The sequence below is a fragment of the Diadema setosum genome, chromosome 20 (assembly GCF_964275005.1).
Source record: "Diadema setosum chromosome 20, eeDiaSeto1, whole genome shotgun sequence".
Lineage (NCBI taxonomy): Eukaryota > Metazoa > Echinodermata > Echinoidea > Diadematoida > Diadematidae > Diadema > Diadema setosum.
The window spans coordinates 20,204,512-20,228,433 of NC_092704.1; the positions used below are offsets into that span (position 1 = coordinate 20,204,512).

At 36.7% G+C, this 23,922-nt stretch overlaps 1 protein-coding gene across 1 annotated transcript; it reads left to right on the forward strand.

Moving 5' to 3' along the window:
- The first annotated feature begins 1,601 nt into the window (after positions 1 to 1,601).
- Positions 1,602 to 23,635, forward strand: LOC140243488 (uncharacterized). The gene is made up of 8 exons (XM_072323160.1): positions 1,602 to 1,614; positions 2,819 to 3,127; positions 3,679 to 3,867; positions 4,579 to 4,860; positions 5,714 to 6,007; positions 21,476 to 21,757; positions 22,547 to 22,846; positions 23,499 to 23,635. The coding sequence occupies exons 1-8, from the start codon at positions 1,602 to 1,604 to the stop codon at positions 23,633 to 23,635; spliced, it is 1,806 nt and encodes a 601-aa protein (XP_072179261.1).
- The last annotated feature ends 287 nt before the right edge of the window (positions 23,636 to 23,922 follow it).

The following is a 23,922-nucleotide window of genomic DNA, read 5'->3' on the forward strand; positions in this document are numbered from 1 at the left end:
TGAAATGCCTAAGAATAATTCATTAAAACGTATAGTGCCAAAATAATAATGGTAGCTATCGCGGATGCGAAGAAACAGCTCTAAAACTATGCTGAAATGAGCAGACGCTTTCGTCTTCTTTCAGAAACAGATATCAATAGAGATCTTGTCATGTCAAAAAAATCAGATAATAAATTACCGATGGCAATGTCACACGGGCGTGATTTGGCAAGTTGGAAGGTGTCATATGTCACAGATTTGGTAAAATAAACAACCTTGATCGTCGCTGAAGTTTTCCCCGATGGGTACAATATGTCTGGGAGGGAATTATCCATTCTTTTTTTCAGATTAGTCTGGTAGAATTAACTTACTGTTCACGTCTACTCCGCATTGATCTCTCCACAGAAAGTGTACGCAACCCACTGAGCAGCTCGATCGGATATGACCTTTCACCGACAATCTAGTCAGCAAACCAAAACCAGCAGATTTTACGATGCTATGGACACCATTCTATTTGGATTAACTCAGCAACCTATTCACAAAGAATCCCTGAGCAGACCGGCACACTGTTTTTCCCCTACTTCAGCTTGGTAAGCATGATAAATATGATTATCTGAAGGCACGGTGGTACATACTTCCATGAGAGACATTAGACAGACTTGGAGGCTTTCATAACGGACGTTCTAAGGACTGTGATAGACTGACCGCAAAAAGTAGTAACATGAAATTGAAATACAAAATAGGCTATGAATAGTATGCCCTGTACTTATATGACTATAAAAGAAACTATAATGTACCTTAAAGACAGACCGAATGGTACATAAAATAGAAATCACTTCAGTAGAAAGGCAGAAATTTTCTTCCCTATGGTTGTATAGGTTATAATTGGGATATTTGTACATGGTGTAAACTCGTAGTCTCGAGGTTCGAAAAGATCTCTGCACAGGCGAAACTATTTAGATAGGCAAAAAATAACGTGATATACTAACCGAGGAACATATATTTGTATATGCAATCTCCTTAGAAGACAACGACGTTTTGATTGTTTGAAGTATGTTTGGTGATAAAGACATTTACAAAATAGATGTCGCAACATGGAAAGCAAAGGACTTTGCAAACGGATGTGAACTTTTGCCGACTGTGATGTAAATCGCAAAGAGTAGGCTTTTAACACCAGTTAAGGTAAGCATTTTCTAAAGCTACAGAGAAGGCACCGTATTTGATCCTTTATCAATCTTACCTTGGCTGAAATAACTTCTAAAGGTGTGTAGTTTTGTGTTAATGACTCACTTTTTATACCCAGGGACAGAAAGTGCTGTAAGACGAATGCACTGCATGACATAACGTCTACTCTACGTGTGTAGGTAGAAGGCCCGCATTAGAATGACTTCTAATCAATTAGAAAGTGCGCAGTATGTACATGTTGAGAAATGATTCTGAATTAGTGAATTACATAGAACTTTTGGTTGAATAAAGAATAGTATTCAAATGATCTCCATATCAAAGTCGTCGATGTAGGTGTATTTTCTTCCCCTTTCAGCCAACAGGGTATATTTTTAATTTAATCGAATTTATCACGTTAATCTCATAAGTTTTGCTAAAGGGGTAGAAGAATGCTAAAAATGGTGATCACTGGTTTGAACAAAAGTATCAAGACAGGATTTATTACCAATGACTGATTTTGGCAGCAGGTGTTAAATCATAGTCAGACGGAAGTGATAAAGAGGATTTTTTACTACTCTTGTACTATTAATGCGTTATGTCATTTCCCACATTCCTGTTATTGCAATCCAGTATTGAGGGAGATTCCATCCTAATTTTTCCATTCATGCACTAATGAGTGATATCGTTAATGTAATTGATGAAATATAATACATAAGGGATAGGGAGTAAAGCAACTCTGCCTGACAGAGGCAGACCAAGTCAAGAAGTACAATGGACACACTAATAATTATTACTGCGAAAGCGGTACTTGCGGCCAAAATACATGTCCCGGATATGCGGGTGAGTACATGCAGCTTGATAAGTTGAAAATGTTCCAAAATACGCACAGACACACACACAAGAGCGCACATACACACACAATGAATGCAAGTACAATCTGCATGTATATGCTAGAGTTAAAGGAGACACCAATGTATGTGCGTCGACACACCTAATTACATTCATCTGACAATGTCTGAATTTCAACTCTCAAAAACAGTTGATTGTTCGTATCTAATAAAGTTTGTTTGGTTTTTTTTTTTTTCTCCTTGGAAAACCACGTTGCCAGATTGAAACGAAGGTAACAAGAGTGCAACGTGGAAAGTACAAAAAAAAAAAAAATGAAGAAAGGCTACTATATTGGCATGTTGGTTTTAGTACTCGCTCATTGTTTCAGTGGTGACATTTACTCCTTGATATATTTATAATTTTGTAAATCTTTTTTTTTTAAATCATCACTTCGGACAATGCTTTCGAAAATAACACAGAAAACAATATTTGTGCAGAATACTTAGACTTAATACACTTACGCTTAATTTGTTATGTGTTGATCGTTACATATAACAGAAAGACCTATCATGTGACTTTAGTCGTACATAATTCATGATAATTCTGATAACAGTTTTCATAATGTGTGTAAGTACACAGATATTCATAGAAGCATGAAAATGATAACCGAATTTTTATACATTACCAGCGCTAAATGAAGTGTTAAAATAATGAACATTAGTGCATCTTTTAAGGAGATATGTAAGGTTTCGAGTGTTGAGTGCATTAACAATTTCATAGTTAGTCTATAAAGTCTATAATTATACACAACTATGTTAATCAAACCACACGTCATGTATAATTACAGTGAGACTGGTTGGTGGATCAGAGGAAAGAGAGGGGCGAGTTGAGATATCGTGCAATGGGCAGTGGGGCACGGTGTGTGACGATGTCTGGGATATCAATGACGCGCACGTCGTTTGCAGAGAGCTTGGCTACTCATCCGCCTCAGCTCATTTTGGTAACGCCCACTTTGGGCAGGGATCTGGACCTATCTGGCTTGACGACGTTGGCTGTGCTGGAAGGGAAAACTCCCTGACTGATTGCCCTCGTCAGCCATGGGGATGTCACAATTGTGATCATAGTGAAGACGCAGGAGTGAGGTGTGAGGGAGACCGTAAGTTTGCTCCATCAATTACGTGTTTATTTTCAACTGCATGCATAGCGAAGTGGAATGGCCGATATTATGGAAAAACTAGATAAGTGACAAAGAAAACCATTATTTTTGAAATTGCCAGAGCGTTAAATCTATGACAATCGACTAAGGAGGAGGGGGATCGATCTTATAGTATCGCATAAAGAATAGTGATTATGTTGATTTTTTATAGCCAAATTCAAATACGATTTCTGATTTTAACACGAGGAGCTTGATTACGGTATCAAACAATAACAAATTAAGAAAAAGTGAGCATTTAATGAGTAGCTTTTTGAAAACTACTCATGATTGCAAATATAAACTATGAAATACACCGAGCAGGATGTGAGATCCAATGACAAATGCTGTTTCGAATTAATTTTACGACTCACTCAAGATTTTACTCAGTCTGTATGCCTTCGTTTATATTAATGATATACATACAATCGATAATCTTTTGATGATATCCCCAATGTTACTCAAACTCCATTTTCTTTGTTGATGTCTTTTTTTTCTCTGTTTCTCATCCAAAGGAAGAGATAATGCTGTAGCTACATATGCAAACGAGTCCATTAACTCGGGTCTCGGCTACGGTTTCAATTATTTCACATATTACAACGTTCGTAGCAACCTGACGTTAACTCCAACTGCAGCTTACAATGGAGGCGTCCTTCAGTGTCATCTCATTGGCAGCGAAAGGTCCCGAAACTTGCAAGTGCAACGTAAGTACACTTTTGTTGAGTATCTAACTCCATAGGCATTGGAACATGCGGCAAGTCACAATGACGCCATGTCTAAACGTTCACCATCCTCTCCACTTGGTGACTTTTCTGTGAGCATGTGCTGAGGAAAGCTACGATATTTTGCAGGCATACGATGACGTCATACTCACACAAAATTCCTGAGATTAGTTGCAGCTATTGTTCCGAGATATCTACGATAGCAAAGCATAAACAATGGTTAATTCTCATGTAGGTGGAGAGAGAACACCTGTGTATAAAAAAAGACCGTACTGCCATTGTAGTAGGCCTAGCAAGACACGAATTTGGAAATCTCACCTGTACGTCAGCTTGGGTGATTTAAGATGAACTTTCAAACCCTACTATAAAATTATTTACCAAGCTTACGATCTTCTTTGTTGATGCTTTCCCGGGTATATCGGTTGACGCTCAACATTACATTCACAGTTTGCTTATTTTTGAAGCAATACAAGTACAAACCAGTATAATTTTACTTTACCACACTAATAACACCGAATCCTTGTTTTTTTAATCATTGTCGTGTATTATGTAGATTTTTATTTTGATAAAGGTATGTTTATAATGCATGTATGAGTATTTATTATCATGTGTGTGTGTGTGTTTGTGTGAAGATAGTATACTCAATAAGAAGGAGTTATATCATTCGATCGTCTGCCTTTCACCACGTGACAGACGCTCCAGCAGACGATATTATCTGGATCAAGATCGCTGACAACGAGGACGGACAAGGAGCCAATGGCCTAAGGATCACGTGTCACGTCAACCCACGTGACCAGCCATTTCCACCAATGGGAACATACGAGATTGCAATTGATGACGTCATTCAGGCATCTTCAAGCTCCCCGTCCGTGACCCTTGAGTCCATTCCGAGTGAATGCGTTGAAATCTCCTGCACCGGTATCAACGACATCGGTAGGACGGCCACTACAGAGACCTACTGTCCAAGAAGTGGTGGTAAGACAATAATCTGTGATAGCTAACCAGTTTTGTGTCATTGAAATTAGACAGCTTATGAATCAATGTGGTGTCTTCTTTTTTGGCATCTTATTTTATTGATACACAAAGCACAGAAAAGGTTAAAGCTTCCAAATCCCTCTTTGATCATTACAAAAAAAGAAAAATCAATTTCACTTCGAATACACTTTATTGTTTCACCAAATAAAAAAAAAAACACTTTCATTTGAAATACAAAAATTCATTTGAAGCTATATCCATCTTAACCGTCTACCAAATTACTTTAATTCCTGCTCTGATATGATAGTAGTATTTTTGTTGACAATTATTCCTTATTGGTGAATAATACATGAACGTCAGTGGCGACACGTCTTGACAGTGCTAAAATAAAGAAAATGCTAACAGTGTGTAGTTGGTATTAATATGATCGTGTGTTATAAATATAATATCAATACTTCTATAACATGGAAAAGAGTGATTGTGCGTGAAATATTATGAGTGTCTCTGATACATTGTATTACATGCATGACTGCTTTTTAAGTGTTCAACGTATTGCTACTGCAACAAGTACAATTGCAGTAAGGACTATCACTGACAATACATTTATTACTCCTTTAACGAGGAAAACATTCATGACGAGTCTCACTTATGATTTTATGGTTATATTTCGCCTAGAACTGATTTTCACCATCCAGCGTTTTTGTTTGTTTGTTTGTTTTGTTTGTTTGTTTGTTTGTTATTGTTGTTTTGTATACCGCTGCGCGAAAATGCAATCTTTCTGGATGTTAAAGACATAACTGACGAGGGGGAAAAGTCAGAAGGACTGATTTTATGCTTGCTTTCTCAGGTCAAGCGCCCCCAGCGAGTAACATTCTCTCCATCAAGATCCAAGAAATCATTGAAGAAGGAGGTCAGGTCATTCTCGTCATCACGTGTCACGTTAGTCTTAATGACCAGCCGTTCCCACACCTTCACACATACGCCATCGAAGTCGACAACGCCACGCTCTCCACGTCCAGCTACGCCTCAGCTGTCTTCAGACCACGCCCACACAACAGGTGCATCAATGTCACGTGCTCGGGGACGAACGGGATTGGTTGGACCTTCACCAGTCACGAGTACTGTCCGACTTTCGACTCAGAGAAAGGTATTATCTATTTCATTTACTGTTGTTTTTTTTTTTTTTTTTTGCATAAAGCTGCCATTTTGTTTCCTCCAACCTAGAGAGAAAGCGTAAAAAATATGTAATGAAATATGCCAGAAAGCATGGATACATAACTGCCGACTTGACGCACGCCTTTCATCTCTCTAATCACATTGAATGCATAATATGAAATTCTAAATATCACCATGGTGATACATGACAAATGTTATGACGTATGTGTGGCATCATGGTCTGGGTTTGGTTGTTTAATCTTCGACTAGCGTTTTTTTTTTCCCGCGCATTCTGTCTTTAAAGATGGCGTCTTTTTTCTTTCATGTTTGGACCCGATTGCTTTACAGGTCAAATATGTGCGACACATGACATCAAAAAAAAAAAAAAAAGCAATGGGCCTTGGTTGTTTAACCTTTGACAAACTTTTTTTTTCCCCTGTGTGTCTTGTCTTAATGATGCCGTCTTTTTTTTTTATTTCGGTTCTGGCTTACAGGTCCGATTGCTGGTCCTCGTCGTGGAGTTCTTCAGCAGCCGTCGACCACGTACGCCCTGCTCGTCGTCGTGTTGTTCATATCGATGATGACCTGTGCGACTGTGGTGATGAATAAGAGAAAAATTACCATCTTCTGAAGTTGTAAAGTCTTTTCGATCTTTTATTTTCTACTTCCTGTTTTGTTTTGTTTTGTGATTTTTTAAAGTTTTTTTTTCTTGTTTTCTTGTTTTATTTTATTTATTATTATTATCAATTATTTATTTATTTATTTATTTATTTATTTATTATTTATTTATTTATTTTATTTTTTTATTTTTTATTTATTTATTTTTTTTTTTTTGGGGGGGGGGGCTTTTCCTGCTTGTTCATTTGTTTTATTTTTTTCTGAGAAGAGGGCTGGACAGGACAAATTTAGCTGCACTATCGCTGGTCTACCGTGGGGGTCCAGTTTGATATGAGGCGGACCACTTCACCGGGTTTATTATGGACCCTACTTTTTGCAATAAATGAATATGGCGTGTTTTTTTTTCCACGTGCACGAGTTGTGACTCTCTCACACACGGGAGCTCCATACTAGGGACAGAGTGTTTTTGCCTATACACACAACATTGCTCAGCTAGACTCTCGATTCGAACCCGTGTCATATGGATTGGAAGGGAGACGCTCTTATTTATATGTAGCGTCGTAATGTTTTCTTTCTTCCTCTTGTTCTTCTTCTGCTTTCTCTATTTATCTTTATTTGTCGTTCGAATCTTCGTCTTTTTCTTTCCCTTCGATTCTTTGCCAGTTAGCCTTGTTTAGATGCATGCCCTTATATGCCGATCAGTATCTGCATTGAAATACATGTAATTGCAAATCTGCAGAGCTAAGGTGGAAGATTTCTGGACTAAAAGATTTATCTGATACTTTTTTTTTTAAATCTTTCAATTTTTTTTTATTAAACAGCATCATACAAAATTACAAAGATCAAAAACATGATTATACAAATAGAAATAAACAAGAAAAGAAAAAAATAAGAAAAAGCAGCATACAAAAACCAATCATGTCAATTATGAATTACTAAACAATATACATTCTATCAAGTAAAACAGTGTTATAACGAGGTTTTTAGGAACATATTTTTACCATTAACCCTTTACTTCATCAGGTCCGTAGTCTATCAACATACAAAAACAAACAATAAAAGGGGACCAACAAAATATGTGACACTTCCGGAACTCCGGGTTCAACTACATAAACAAGTTAAAAATCCAGTCTCCATTTTCGAAAATGTAAAGCAAGCGTACCCTTTTTCTTTGCCAAATAATACTGTAAATCCTTGTTAGTCTTCAGACAAGCTTTCAATCCCATGAACGCTGGGGTGGTACCCTGAAATTTACAAATATAAATATAATATTTTACGAGAAGAAAAATATAAGTTGCTAGAGGGGCGGGAAAAATGGACAAATGTGTTGCTATGTGAATAGTTTTTATCATGGACAGTAAAAAAATATATGTATTTTGAGAAAGTGTCCCCGTGAGTGTTAAACAGTGATGTCCTAATAACAATAACTAAGAAGAAATGGCAATTCAAGGTCACTGAGGTTTTTTTTTTCTGCACTTTGTGTCGTTTGCTAATGAAGTCCCAATAACAATTATTGAACAATCACTGTTGAACTTCAGAACGTATAACCTAAAATTTTTACCTGTATTATATCTGAACACTTGGAGGGGATTAGGCTTGGACACCATAAAAGTATCTTCAAATATGTCTCTCGACTGTACGTACTAACACATTTTTTTTTAAATCTTTTTATGTTCATTTAGATGGAGCTTAAAAAGAATAAATCATGGTCTAATGTGCAAGTGTGTCATTTCGTCCAACAAAAACAACCACCGCACTGACGGTTGTGACAGTACGGTAGTCAAGTACATAGGCCATATACTGGTATTTATTTCATTCATCCAAAACCACATATATTTAAACATTAGAAAAGACGGAAATGTATATCTACAAATGTACAATGAACTCGAACGCGCGCAGCAATCAATGACAGTGTCTCGTGTACGTAAGTTCAACTTTGTGTCAAACAATCAAAATAGTGTATTTCTTTTACATCAAACTGACTTGTTATTCATATAAACATATCCCATATTTAAAAAAAAAATAATAACTTTATTTCTTTTATTGGTCTCGATCTAAAACTTGGCAAATACATGAAGAAGAATATACGACTATCACATCAAAGTGCACACTTTAAAGGCAAATTAAGTCGTCAAGATGGCGAAAATGAAAACCACTACTCAATCTTGTACATACGTAACGACATTGAATGCATGTGGATTGGTCATAACATCAGGTATATCTACGAGGAAGGATATTTATACATCTCGTTTACTTTTGGGGATTAGATAGTAATGCAGTTCTACTTTATTCATTTCTGAAGGAAGAGACCTTTAGTCAGTGACACCAAAACAATCACGTGAAATTTTCCTTCATACATTTCGTGATTTACAAGTGTAAAAAGGAAATTGCTTAGCTTTCATCTTTGCTTAGTGTTTTAAAGCAATGACAAAGAATAAAATAATTCAGTTTAGAGTGTTTATGTTTTAGCCTTAATGCAGTACTTGGGATATAGGATTGTCATGGTAAAAAGAAAAGATGCAATAAAGACTTCTTTTGAAGATTGACAATCACGTATATCAACACGACTACCTTGTCTAATTTTATGGTTGAATGCGTTTGATACCTACGCCAGTAGATGAAACCTACGGCTAGCTGAGGTTACTGTATGTTTTCATGTTCCGTGTGTTTCTCTTTCTGTTTGTCTGTCTGTCAGTCTGTGTATCATTATGATATCTCAACGACGGATGTGTTTTATAATGAAGTAAGAAGGAAACGATTGGATTTTGGGGTCATTTATATGTCAACGGTCATAGGGTCATTAAGGACATGAAAATCTAATAGCTTCATCTCCCAATAACTAAAGAACAGATGATCGAATTTGGGTCATAGGGTCATTAAGGACATGATATATAGCTTTATCTCCCAATATCTAAAGAACGGATGATCGGATTTGTAATAATTTGAGGGAGAAATACGTACACGTGTATAAGAGAGAGTGACGGACGTAAGATCAGGACGTTTGTATGTATGTCCGTGTGTGTACTTGAGTGAACGTGCGTACGCATGAAATTGTTTTGTTTGTTTGTTTGTTTGTTTCATTACCCATCTGAGAAGATGGTTGAATAGTCTATTTGCGCTGACTGGTCTTCCATGGGTTCCAGCTGGATGTGAAGCGGGACCACTTCACCGGATTATGTATGATGCAGGTGAATAATGACAGCTGAATAATAATAACTATATGTAAGGCAAACTGCTGTAGCTCTTAGGATGTGAATGCATAATTACATTGTTTATCCAATGCGATGCTCACGTGGAATAGTTTGACTGTACAGAGAATTGCATGGGGCCGGTGTATAAAAGGATGTTGTGTATGACTGTATGTATGTAGTAATGAATGTATTGCATGTATGTGTGTATTCGTGTATGTATAATGTCAAGATTCAATGTACGTGACATTGCATTTTTGTATGCGTGCATTCATTTTGATATGAGCGTGTAAACATCCACTAAAGTTGTTTGTTTGTTTGTTTGATACAAGTACTCGTGTGCAAGACGTATACACAAACGGATTGAGAAATTGATACGCATCATTTTACATCCAATACAGGTAGATCTATATAGAGCAAATTTTGTTGGAGGTAATCTAAAAATGAAAGCATAAATTAGTTTCATTAAATTCAAGATTTATTTCTGATTTAGGGTTCAGATTTTGATATATTTCCAACACTGTACAGAATTTTAACTTGTACAGGGCTCTTGGTGTGTATGGGAGTGTGTAGTTAACATCCAGACAATAGCCCTGAACAATGGCCTGGGTTTGAATTCTCTATTACATATTCTTGACAAATTCCACTATCACAGCTAGTCCGTTTTCATCCTGAAATGTAATGTATGTGAAAATATGTGATTACGTTTTTCATATGCATGCATTTAACCCTTTACCATGAATTCAGACTAGCTGTACCCAGGCAAATCACCCCGACAAAATTGTACAATATCCAGCTATTACTCATTATTATCAATGACAGTGTTATCTGGATGGTTGTCGAGCTATTAAAGGGATCGTACAGTTTTGGTTGAGACCTAATTTCGGGTTTTTAACATTTTTTGGTGAAATAATGAGAAACCTCTTATGAAATACGAAAGAGCATGTAATTCTATGAGGAATTCAACGTTTATTTGATGAAAATTGGTTTTGAAATGGCTGAGATATCCAAAAAAGAGCGATTCTAATATAGTGTTGGACCCAGACTTTATTACGATCGCTTTCTTTTACTTTGTTTTTGGATGTTTCAGTCATTACAAACCCGATTTTCATCAAATAAACTTTGAACGTGTTGAATACCTCTTAAAATGGTATGCTCTGTACTATATCAAAAGCGTTTTCTTGGTATCTCGGAAAATGTTAAAAGCCCAATTCTCATCTTCACCAATACTGAACCATCCCTTTAAGGATCAAAAATGTGAAATTACTTTTTGTAACACCTAGTATATATGACCGACATATAGGGCACATCATCATCACCATCATCACCATTTAAAAAAAATGTCTTTTTTTTCTCTCTCTCTCTCTCTCTCTCACTGACCATGCTGACATTAAAAATGTGTACAATGTAAAAGGCATGTTATAAATCAGTTGTCTTCAACGAACAGCCATGGCCTAAATTTGATGGGAAGGAATTCACCTTGTTGTATTGAGAATCTGATGCAATTTCACATATTTTATTTTTAGGTGTCAAAAGGAATTTGATGTTTTTCAAACTCCTGTGTTAATAGCCGGGTTCACACGTACATCAATTAGCGGGATACAAATCTCGAGATTTGCATCGCGATCGTCATCCCGCTAATTTGTACGTGTGAACCCGGCTAATGTCACGCAACTGTTTTCAAGTGAGGAAACAAGGACGAAAATTTTGTTTACTTAAAATTTTAACATACAGTCTTATTGACAGCTTTTCCCATGTTTCAAAACAACACGATACAATTCGAAACATGGAAACCAATTACAAAATCAGATGACATAATGTACACTGTATGTGCAGGTAAACAACAATAAATTGTGTGTATATATGTATATATAAAATTGTATTTATTACTATACATATGGATATACATACATGCACACATAGGTAGGTATGCGTGTATGAGATGATAATACTATGACTGACAGTAAACTTTAAAACGCTCATTTAGTGAATGTACACATTCACCGTGTATCCGCTATGTACCAAATATCATGAATTGTTAATAGAGGAAGCACAGTTAGAATATTCTGGCTATGGACTTGTAGGATTATATACGTCGACAGAAACCGGTAATTTGCCAGGCAGTGAAAACAAGAACAGATATTGCATCGATAGAGTAACTGTTGATGGTGAGTATCTAATAACAAGTGTACCTTTACGCTGATGCTACACAAACCAGTAACGGTGGGCACTGCCTTGTTCCCCATTTTTAATTAGAATTCGTCTATTCTCACAATTACAAAGACATTTCAACACCAACATTTTTAAATTCCTGTGAAATAATGACTCACTGAATTCTTGCAGTTTTTGCTTTAGCACTCTTTTTTAATCTATTTTCTCTGCTATACTATTTAGCTTAATCAAAATGTTATTTTTAATCGAAAGTTTATTTGATGTCCTTGCAAAACACGCATAGGCCTATATGCAAATATAGTTCTTGTACTTTTTGCCTGAAATCAAACGCATGAGTAACAATGACTATATCTCTTCAGGAACTAATGATGTTGGGTTTTTTTTTTTAGTTGTTAGATATGATGTTGAATTCATTTCATACTTAAAAAACTTATATGCTTGACAGCATTAATAGAAGATTATATTTATATGTTAAGATTATATTTTCTTACTAAAAAAACTAATTGAACTATCCTATTTCAAAGCTCTTATTTCATCTTTTTGTTTTTAATTTTGATTTTATTCATTTCTTTTAAATCCTTAAATATCAGCACTGAACACCTTATCGTAGCTTCAATGAGAACTGCTTTGTCGATCAATGACAGAAAATGATTATGTTAACGCAGGAATTATAGCACAATGATTACATCACCATTGCAAAATTACTTGAAACTGGCTGCATGCTCTCCAAACTAAAAGAGTAATAAAGTTAGCAGAATGCAGAATACAAATTGGATCTTAAATAGGCTTTATCACGAAGAAGAAATGTGATGAAAATGATTGAATAGGAGTATATAATATAATATATAAATTATATATATATATATATATATATATATATATATATATATAATCTATGATTCTATATATATATATATATATAGAATCATAGATTATTTATATATATATATATATATATATATATATATATATAAATAATCTATGATTCTATATATATATATATATATATATATATATATATATTTGTCGAAACATGTTTTTTTTCTGCAATTTAGATTGTTTATACTAGATATCAGTAATTATGATCGAACAGAGATGTGAAATCCAAATTTGAAAAGCTTCAGTAAAATTGTAAAATGGTAGTCCAAATGAGTTAGTCTGAACGGAAGTAAAAAGAGGAATCCAGTCCGGGGAGGAAACCATGTGAGATTAAAAAAAGCAATAGACTGATAGAACATGCACGACTCATCACATTACGCGGATGAATCTTGGTAATGTCATCATGTGAACTGTCCCTTTCAATGCACCTACCTACCCGTGACTCAATAAAAACAAGGAAGTTTGGTTGCCCGCTGATGACGAACTATATTGATTAAAACCGGCGTCGACTTAAATGGTATAGACGAGTATATCTGTAAGCTTTAACGCACTTTCTGCTTCTCATCTTCACACTGTAATACTTGTGAGTAACGACAAGATTATGCTGAAGAACTCGAATGTTGATTTTCATTTTCTTCTAACAACTAGTCTTTTTCTTATCTTGGATACGAATTCTTCTTTACCAAGACCGCAAAGCCGAATTCAGTGAATATTTCTTCGCTGATTATTTGTTGTTTTGCTATGCTGTGGTTGTTTGTTATTGTTTACTTTAATGTGTTGTATGATGATTTGCTCATGGGTCTATTTAATTATTTTCATCTTCATTCAGCAGGGGTCTCATATGTTATCCAGAAATCTCATCGAAATGATTGACTACCGATCTTGGATTCAGGTCGGAATTCTTCTCATGAATATTCATCATGGTGGTAAGGATTACGACCTTTAGCCTGGTTATCATTTCACATTATTACATGGTTTATTTTCCGCACATTAAAATGGATCTTAATTGACAAATTACAACGTGAGAAGCACCAATGAAATGGATTTGGAAATTGTGGAACAAAGACAAAATCATACGGCAATATGAGACTGAATATATTGACTCAGTGTCTTCACTGTTTGTTTGCTTTTTATTTTTGATCTTTAGGCTTCAAAGATAACTGTTCCCTTGTCCTATTCAATTAGTCAGTTTTAGCCATTTCCTATTTCCTATGCGTTTGTTGTGTGTAATATTCATGCTTTTCACAAGAGACAATACTCTTAACGTGGTTTATTTATGTTTCGGCATCAATCCTCGTTATTTTCTGGTATTGTTCTTTCAGCTGCCATGACGATAAACCTCGAGGTACCCTCTCCTCTGCGGGCTGGCCGTGAAGTCACGGCAGCATGCTCCGGAAATGACGTGTACGGCTCGGCTGTTCTAAGCTGGTATTTGAATGGTGTCCAAATCACAGACGGCTTCACCACCACCAGCGAAGTCAGCCGAACTGTAGAAACGTTTGACTGTAGAAAGGACGATGACTTGAGAATTAATGAAATTTCGATAAGCTATCTTCAGGAATTAAAAACACTCACCTGATATAACCTAAATAGTTAACTTATTGCATGAGAAATGTCAAAACAGGGTGAAAACGAAGTCTTTTATGCTTCAATTTTGCTGTCATTTTCTGCCTTCAGGCTCGGTGCAATCAAACATTTTCCCAATGTCCAACTGAATTCATTCGGCTTTTCCAGCTAACTTATTTGACTTGTGACATTCTGCTATTATGAAAAGGAATACATAATTATTACACATGTCACTCATATTTAACGCAACTTTTTTATGAATATTTTGAAAGCAATAAAAACATCATTTTTTTTTTCAAACATGTCAGTACATTAAGATGTCATTTCAAGGAACAGTAAATTAAGCCTGCCAATGAACTGCATATCCCGTACATTAAAAGGGAAAATAAAACATAAATTTAATGTTGTTGTACATGGAAGTGATAGATACGTATGGCTCGGTTTTGTATGAGGTTCATGCTTTTGTGTGTGTGTTTTTCTGTGTGTGCATTTGTTTGTATGTGTTTTATATATAATCACTTGGTAATTTCTGGACGTGGCACATGCCAAATTATTATAACACTGAAAATGACATTAGAATCATTTTTGTTTTCTCGCATTTTCTCGCATTATGACAATACACTCATGTGAAAGTGAATGTGAGTAAATGACAAATTTGTGAATGTTCTGTCGGTCAACATAACGATATCTGTGACAGAAATAGAGGGCGCTTCAAAAATTGATATTAGAAAGCTCTGACGGAAGTCACCTTTTACAGAGTTCCACACCTACACTGAAATTTCATCGTCTGTGCATTAAATGATTCTTTCATTCAGCGTGATATGACCCAGAAAGGAAGGAACGATATTTCTTTTACATATGCAGAGATTTTGAGAGCATGAGTGTAATGAAGTTCCGAGATATTTAGTAAAAGATTTGTCATGCGAACATCTAGGTCGACTAGAGTAAAAGGGAAGAAAATCTGTAGCTTTCAACGGGCATCTTATACTGTGTACTTCCATGTCTAAGTACTGCGTAGACCGACCGCAAAAAATAGTAAAATGAATCTGAAATATGAAAGAGCTTATGGATAGTATGCCCTTAAAGTAAATAACTATAAGAAACTATACTATACATCAAAGATTTACCAAAACGTGCATAAAATGGGAATATCTCAAGGAGAGAAGCAAACTTTTTCTGCCCTATGGTTGTATAGGTTATAATTGGGATTTTTGTACATGGTTTAAACGCGTAGTCTCGAGCTCCGAAAAGATCTCTGCGCAGGCGAAACTACATATAGATAGGCAAGAAATAACATGATGTACTTATCGAGCAGCATATATTTGTATATTCAGTCTACTTATATGACCACAGACTTTAGATTGGTCGAAATATGTTTGGTGACAAAGACATTTACCACATGAATGACGAAACAGTGAAAGCAAAGGACTTTGGAAACGGATGTGAACTTTTGCCGACTGTGATGTAAATAGCCAAGTGTAGGCTTTTAACATTACTTAAGGTAAGCATGTCCTAAAGCTACAGAGAAGGGACAGTGTTTGATCCCTTATCAATCTTATCCCGGCTGAAATAACTTTTACAGGTGTGTAATTTTGTGTAAATGACTCACTTTTTAAATCCAGATGCAGTAAGTGCTGCAAGACGAATGCTCTGCATGACATAACGTCCACTCTATGAGTAGGAGTAGAAGGCCCGCATTAAAATTACTTCTTATCAATCAGAGAATGTGGAGTATGTACATGTTGAGAAATGCTACTGAACGCGAGAATGACAACAACTTTTGGTTGACACAGAAAGTATTATTCAGATGATCGCCAGATCAAAATCGTTTATGAAGGTGTATTTTCTTCCCTTTCAACCAAGAGGATAGATTTTCAAATTGATTAGATTTATCACGTTAATCTCGTAGGTTTTGCTTAAGGGGTAAAAGAGTGCTGGAAATGGTGATCAACGGTTCGGAAAAACATTAGGACACGATTTCGGACCACTGACTGAATTTGACGGCAGGTGTCAAATCGTGGTCTGACGGAAGTGATAGAGAGGACACGAACTGTTCTAATGTTATTGCGTCATGTCATTCTCTCACATTTGTGTATTTCAATAGAGTATTAAGTTAGATTTCACCCCAGCTTTTCTATTTATTTCATTTTATTTTCATGCACTGAGAAGATACATCGTTTATGTAATCGATGAAGTATGATACAGAAGAGATACTTATAGTAGTGGGTATGCCAACTCTGGCTGGCAGAGGCAGACCAGATTGAGGAGTACAGTGGACACACTACATTACGACTGCGGAGCCACTTGCGGAAGTATATGTACCGGATTTGAGGGTGAGTACACGCAGTTGGACGTATCAAAGTTGAAAATGTTCCAAAATATACACAAATACATTCGAGAGCGTGATCACATGCACACACACACACTGAAGACAAGTACTATATACTATACACTTGTGCTAGTGTTAAAGGGACAGTACAGTTCTGGTTGAGGTGAGGATTTAGCTTTAACGTTTTGCAAGAAATTCAGAAACCACTGTATGAGTTGTCAAAGACCTGCAATTCTAAGGGTATCAAGTATTCAAGTAATGTGCAGTTTAATGCCCCGTCACTGTACAGGCATGCTAGCCTGGAACCATTAAACTGCACATTTCTTGAATATGAGACCATTCTGAAGCAAATGATTTTCACGCAACAATAGATATATAGTGTATAATGTACTCTTAAATGAATTCCACAGGAATTGGAACAATCATACCCCAGCATTCCCACTGATTCCCACTGATCAGTTACTAGCCATCCCCTTTAGGTATTTTATAAGCAAAAAACAGTGTAATATAAACGTATGAAGTATCTATGCGACATATACAGAGAGAGGTTGGTATAAGAATAGAATTGAATTTAATGAACGGAAAATTGACCAATTAAGTTAGCTGAGAAAGGAAGAAAGAGTACACCAGCGTCTTTGACGTCTGCTGGCAGTGTATGCCAAATCCTGGGAAGAAGACAGGAGGGGGAGTAGAAAAAGGCTTGGGTTCTGGTAGGAAGGTGACGAAATGTCAAGGAATAATCGGCATGTTCTCAGCAAGTTTGGGACAATTGCACGAGAGACAATTGAAGAAAATATTCCAAGTCAAGTTCGAGCTGATCACTACTCCAAGATACCGAAAAGTAGATGCTGAGCTGAGAGGTACATCATCTACAGTGTCTTAGGTGATAAATCAGAGAGTAAAACTTACGTTTTCTTGTAATGCGCGTGACCTTACTTTTGGTAGGATTGAAGGACATTCCATTCCGATGAGATCAACGGAGCAAGACTTCCAAGTCCTTTTGAACTTGGTCTTCATCTTGTGAAGAATCAATCTGTCAATAAAAATAACACTGTATCATCTGCAAACAAGACAGTATGTGATGATAAAAAGTAACATATAGATTATGATTGATGAAGAGATTGAACAGTTGAGGACCTAGAACACTGCCCTATAAGGTACACCAGAAGTTACGTCAGTGTCCAGGAGGAAGCATGACCAAGGATGAGAGTGCAGTTAGCCAGATATGAAGAAATCCAAATGCAAAGAGAACCACGGATATTGAAATTATATTGGTTGCAAGCTTGGAAAGCAGAATGTGATGGGGCATTTTAACAGATGTCTTGGTCATGTCCAGAAATACTGCATCAATACGTGGTGGACGGGTCTATCAAGGATGGATTGTCGGGAATGAAGAATGTTAAAGAGTTACACAACTCTGTCCTTTGGCGAAGCCATGTTGCTGCTTGTTAAACAGACCATAGTATCAATGTGGTCTTGAATGACTTTGGTAACAAAGCCATACAGCAGCTTGCACAACACAGATGTCATTGCAACTGGACAAATCGTTACTTGTTGAGGAGCGATCACCATGCATGCTTGAAAATGGGAGTGATTTTGTTAGATGAAGGAAGATTAGACTTGCATGTGATATTTGAACATCAGTTGGGTTGTTGCTGGGTTTTTTTTTTTTTTTTGGACGTTGCTTTAGAAAATAATACAGTAAACGATTTGTGCAAAATATTTTCACTTATCGCAATTATGTGACATTTGTTATGTATTGATGCCTACGTAAACAGAAAGACTCGTACATATCAATAATCTGATAATAATTATTGTTTGCATAATGTTTGTGTCTATGTATACTCGACGAAGCGTGAAAATGAATAGGAAACATTATACATCGCCCTGTAAATGTATAAAATGATATACGCAAGTGCGTCTTCATGACATTTTCGTTTTGTTTTCGAATGTTCAGTGCAATTTGTAGTTATGCATGCACTTATATCTTTTAAACTATCCCTTATATTTTTTTCAGTGAGGCTGGTTGGTGGATCGGAGGAGAGGGAAGGGCGAGTTGAGATATCATGTAACGGGCAATGGGGCACGATTTGTGACGATGGCTGGGATATTAACGACGCGCACGTCGTTTGCAGAGAGCTTGGCTACTCATCCGCCTCAGCTCATTTCATCCAAGCCTACTTTGGGCCGGGATCTGGACCTATCTGGCTTGACGAAGTCCGCTGTGATGGAGCTGAAAACTCTCTGATTACTTGCCCTCGTCCGTCATGGGGATGTGAAGACTGTGGTCACGATGAAGACGCCGGAGTGAGGTGTGAGGGAGACCGTAAGTTTGCTCCACTAATTCATGTATTTTTTATGACTACTTGCATAGCGAAGTAAAATGGCTGACTTCATGGATATACTAGATAAGTGACTTACTAAAATCATTATTTCGGTAACTGACAATCGACTTAACGTATTACATGTATCTAAAATGAATATTAAGAACTAAAAGAAAGGCATATAGCGTAATACCATAAAAAAGGAGGAGGTAGATCTATTTTATTAGCAACGCATAAAAGAATAACAATTATGTTGATTTCTTATAGCCAAATTCAGATAGACTTCTGATTTTAATACGAGGAACTTGATTACGGTATCAAGCGATGACAAATTAATCAGAAATGAACATTTAAGGAGTAACTTTTGAAAACTACACATGATTGCAAATATCAACAAAGTAATACACCGAACAGTATGCGAGAACCAATGACAAATGCTCTTTCAAATTATTTTACCACTCACTAAGGGTTTTACTCCGTCTGTATGCCTTCGTTTACATCAAAATGCAATCGTACATCTTTTGATGTTATTGCCAATACTGAAACCTCGTTCTCTTTTTTTATGTCTGTTTTCTCTGTTTCTGATTTAAAGGAAGAGATAATGCTGTAGCTACATATGCAAACGGGTCCATTAACTCGGGTCTCGGCTACGGTTTCAATTGCTACATGTATTACAATGTTCGTAGCAACCTGATGTTAACTCCAACTGCAGCTGACGATGGAGGCGTTCTTCAGTGTCATCTCATTGGTAGCGAAAGGTCCCGAATCTTGCAAGTGCGGCGTAAGTACACTTTTGTTGAGTATCTAACTCCATAGTCAGTGGGACCTGCGGGGCATGCAAGTCACAATGACGCCATGATTTTTATGTCTAAACAATGGTGACTTTTCTGTGAGCATGTGCTGAGGAAAACTGCGATATTTTGCAGACATACGATGACGTCATACTCATATGATTACCGAGATTAATGTGCTGCAGCTATTAAGAGTGTCCAATAGACCAGTTCGTAATTCCACTCTGCTCATGAGTAGAAAAAAGGTCATTTGTACCAACAGACATGTTGGTTTGTTAATTTACTGAGATAAGCATGTGTGATATGATGATTATTCATGTGATCATGAAAATGGAGCTTATCAGCGCATCCACCTGACAGCAAGCCTGGTATTTGGCAATACCAAAAGAAATTGATTGTTGATGGTTGCTGCATTCAATACAAAACAATGAAATGACCATGGCCGGCGGAACCGTGGGGGCCGTGGGGGCTCGGGCCCCCACACCTTTTGTGCACCATACAAAGAAATACATAAGGTGTCAGCACATAAGGTGTCGACACTTGTGTTAACCCGGAAGTACGTAAGTGGCACTAACTATAAATAGATAAAGATCTTGAGATCTTGAAGTGTGAGCGCGTTAAGGTTATGTTTTCTTGTGCAGAAGACCTTTTTTTTTTACTTGTGAGCTGAAAAAACCCGGAAATAGAAGGGGGAGATTCGACCCGAGGACCCCCCCCCCCGCTTTTTTTTTTTTTTTTTTTTTTTTTTTTTTTTTGCTTGTCAGCTGAAGAAACCCGGAAATGGAAGGGGAGAGAGGAGCTGAGGATTTTTTTTTTTGCTTGTTAGCTCATGAAACCCGAAAGTGGGCCCCAACGCTTTTAAAAACATTCCGCCGGCCCTGATGACTACCTGTAAAATGTCAACCGACGGACCATTCTGGTCACTTGGTGTAAACGCAAATTTATTCTTTGTTTGAACCTAATTCCATTATTGTTACGGTAGGCAAGCTTACGTATTATGACACTTTCATAACGAGTGAAGTGCTTAAACGAACTGAGGAAAAAGAAAGGTCGTTTGTACCAATGTGTACATGAGCTAATTACGAACTGGCTTATTGTTCCAAGATATCTACGATAGCAAAGCACAAACAATGGTTAATTCTCGTGTAAGTGGAATATGAGAACGCCTGTGTATCAAAAGGGAACTTACTGCCATTGCAGTAGGCCTAGGAAGACACGAATTTAGAAATCTCACCTGAACGTCCACTTTCAAACCCTAATATAAAATTATTTACTTAGCTTACAATCTTCTTTGTTGATGCTTTCCAGGGTATATAGGTTGACGCTCAGAACATTAAATTCACAGCATATGCTCATACTTGCAGCAATACAAGTACAAACAGTATGTGCTTTATCACACTATAATAACTGCGAATCCTTGTTTTTAATCACTGTCGTGTATTATGTAGATTTTTTCTTATAAAGGTATGTTGACTATACATTAATGTGTATTTATTATTGTGTGTGTACGTGCGTTTGTGTGAAGATGTATATCTCAATAAGAAGGAGTTACTAGTATATCATTCGATCGTCTGCTTTTTAACCACGTGACAGACGCTCCAGCAGACGATATCATCTGGATCAAGATCGCCGACAACGAGGACAGACAAGGAGCCAATGGCCTGAGGATCAAGTGTCACGTCAACCCACGTGACCAGCCGTTTCCACCAATGGGAACATACGAGATTGCAATTGATGACGTCATCCAGTCATCTTCAAGCTCCCCTTCCGTGACCCTTGAGTCCATTCCGAGTAAATGCGTTGAAATCTCCTGCACCGGTATCAACGACATCGGTAGGACAACCACTACAGAGAACTACTGTCCAAGAAGCGATGGTAAGACGATAATTTGTGATATCTATCCCTTTTGTGCCATGGGACACATTAGACACCTATTGAGTTTTGTGTTTCTATATCTTTGTTATTGACATGCAAAGCACAGAAAGGGTTAAAGCTTTCCATGGTTGATACAAAATACCCTGTGATCATTACAAAAAAAAAATCCATTTCACTTCAAAAACGCTTTATTGCTTCACCAAATAATAAAAAAACTTATTAATTTGCAATGTATTATACAAACTCATTTGGAGCTACATCCATTTTAACCGTCCTATAAATTTAGTTAGTTCCTGCTCTGATATGAATAGAAGTATTTTCGTTGATGATCATTCCTTTTTAGTGTGTGATACATGGACGTTAGTGTTGACACGTCATGGCAGTGCTAAAATAAAGGAAATGTTAGCAGTGTTCAGTTGGTATTTATGTTGTCATATGTTATTATATCAATATATCAATACTTCTATAACACGGAGAAGAGCGTTTGTGTGTGAAATATTATAAGTATCACTGATGTTACATGCACGACTGCTCTTTAAGAGTACAACGTATTGATGTAAGGACTGTCACTGGTAATACATTTATTACTCCTTTAACGAGGATATAGCAATTATTCTCTATGGCGAGACTTACTTATCATTTTAAGGTTATGATTAGCCTAAATTGATTTTCTCTTTCCATTTCTTTTTTTAACTTTGTTTATCGCTGATGTTAAAGATTGCGCGACAAAAAAAAAGTCAAAAGGATTGATTTTATGCTTGTTTTGTTTTGTTTTATTTTGTTTTTCAGGTCAAGCGCCCCCAGCGAGTAACATTCTCTCCATCGAGATCCAGGAGATCATTGGAGAAGGAGGTCAGCTCATTCTCATCATCATGTGTCACGTTAGTCTTAATGACCAGCCGTTCGCACACCTTCACACATACACCATAGGAGTCGACAACACCACGCTCCCCACGTCAAGTTGCGCTTCAGCAGTCTTCAGACCACGTCCTCATAACAGGTGCATCAATGTCACGTGCTCGGGGACGAACGGGATTGGTTGGACCTTCACCAGTCACGAGTACTGTCCGACTTTCGGCTCGGAGAAAGGTATTATCTATTTTATTTACTTTTTTTTTGCATAAAACTGCCATTTTGTTTCCTGTAACTTAGAGAGAAAGCGTAAAAAATATGTAACGAAATATGCCAGAAAGCATGGATCATTATTTGGAAATTGGTCTAATGTATAAGTATCACCTTCATGACGTCATTATATCAGTTCTCTATTACAAGGTGTGTACTAACAATTTCAAATTTGAACTCATTCACTTCACAGTGAGCGACCAATCAAATAATAATATTTTTTATAACTGCCGACGCACGCCTTTCTTCTCTCTACTCACATTGAATGCATAATATGAAATTCTAAATATCACTGTGGTGATACATGACATTAAAAAGGCAAATGTTATGACTTATGACATGTGCGGCATCATGTTCTGGGCCTTGGTTGTTAATCTTCGACAAGCATTCTTTTTTTTTCCTTTGTATTCTGTCTTTGATGATGCCGTCTTTTTTTCTTTTATGTTTAGACCTTATTGCTTTACAGGTCCAATAGTATATATTAGGTGCAATACATCACATTAAAAAAAAGCAATGGGCATGGTTGTTTAACCTTCGACAAACTTTTTTCCTTGTGTATTTTGTCTTAATGATGTCGTCTACTTTTTTTGTTTGTTTATTTTCGGGTCTGGCCTTACAGGTCCGATTGCTGGTCCTCGTCGAGGAGTTCTTCAGCAGCCGTCGACCACGTACGCCCTGCTCGTCGTCGTGTTGCTCATATCGATGATGACCTGTGCGACGGTGGTGATGAATAGGAGAAAAATTATAATCTTCTGAAGGGGTATAGTCTTTTCCATCTTCTTTTTCTACTTCTGTATTTTAGTTTCTTCTAATTCAACTTTTTCTTTCTATTCTTTTTTTTTTTCATCCTGTCAGTTACTTCCCTTTCAATTGCTACATTTTTTTTTTACTCACTTGTACATTTTCGTCTTCATACTCTTCTCTTCCTTCCTTTCTTCTCCTTCTTCTATCTGTCCTTATTTGTTTTTGGCATCCTCGTCTCTTTCTGCCCCTTCGGTTCTTTGCAAATTATCCTTGTTCAGATGTCCTTTAATGCTGATTAG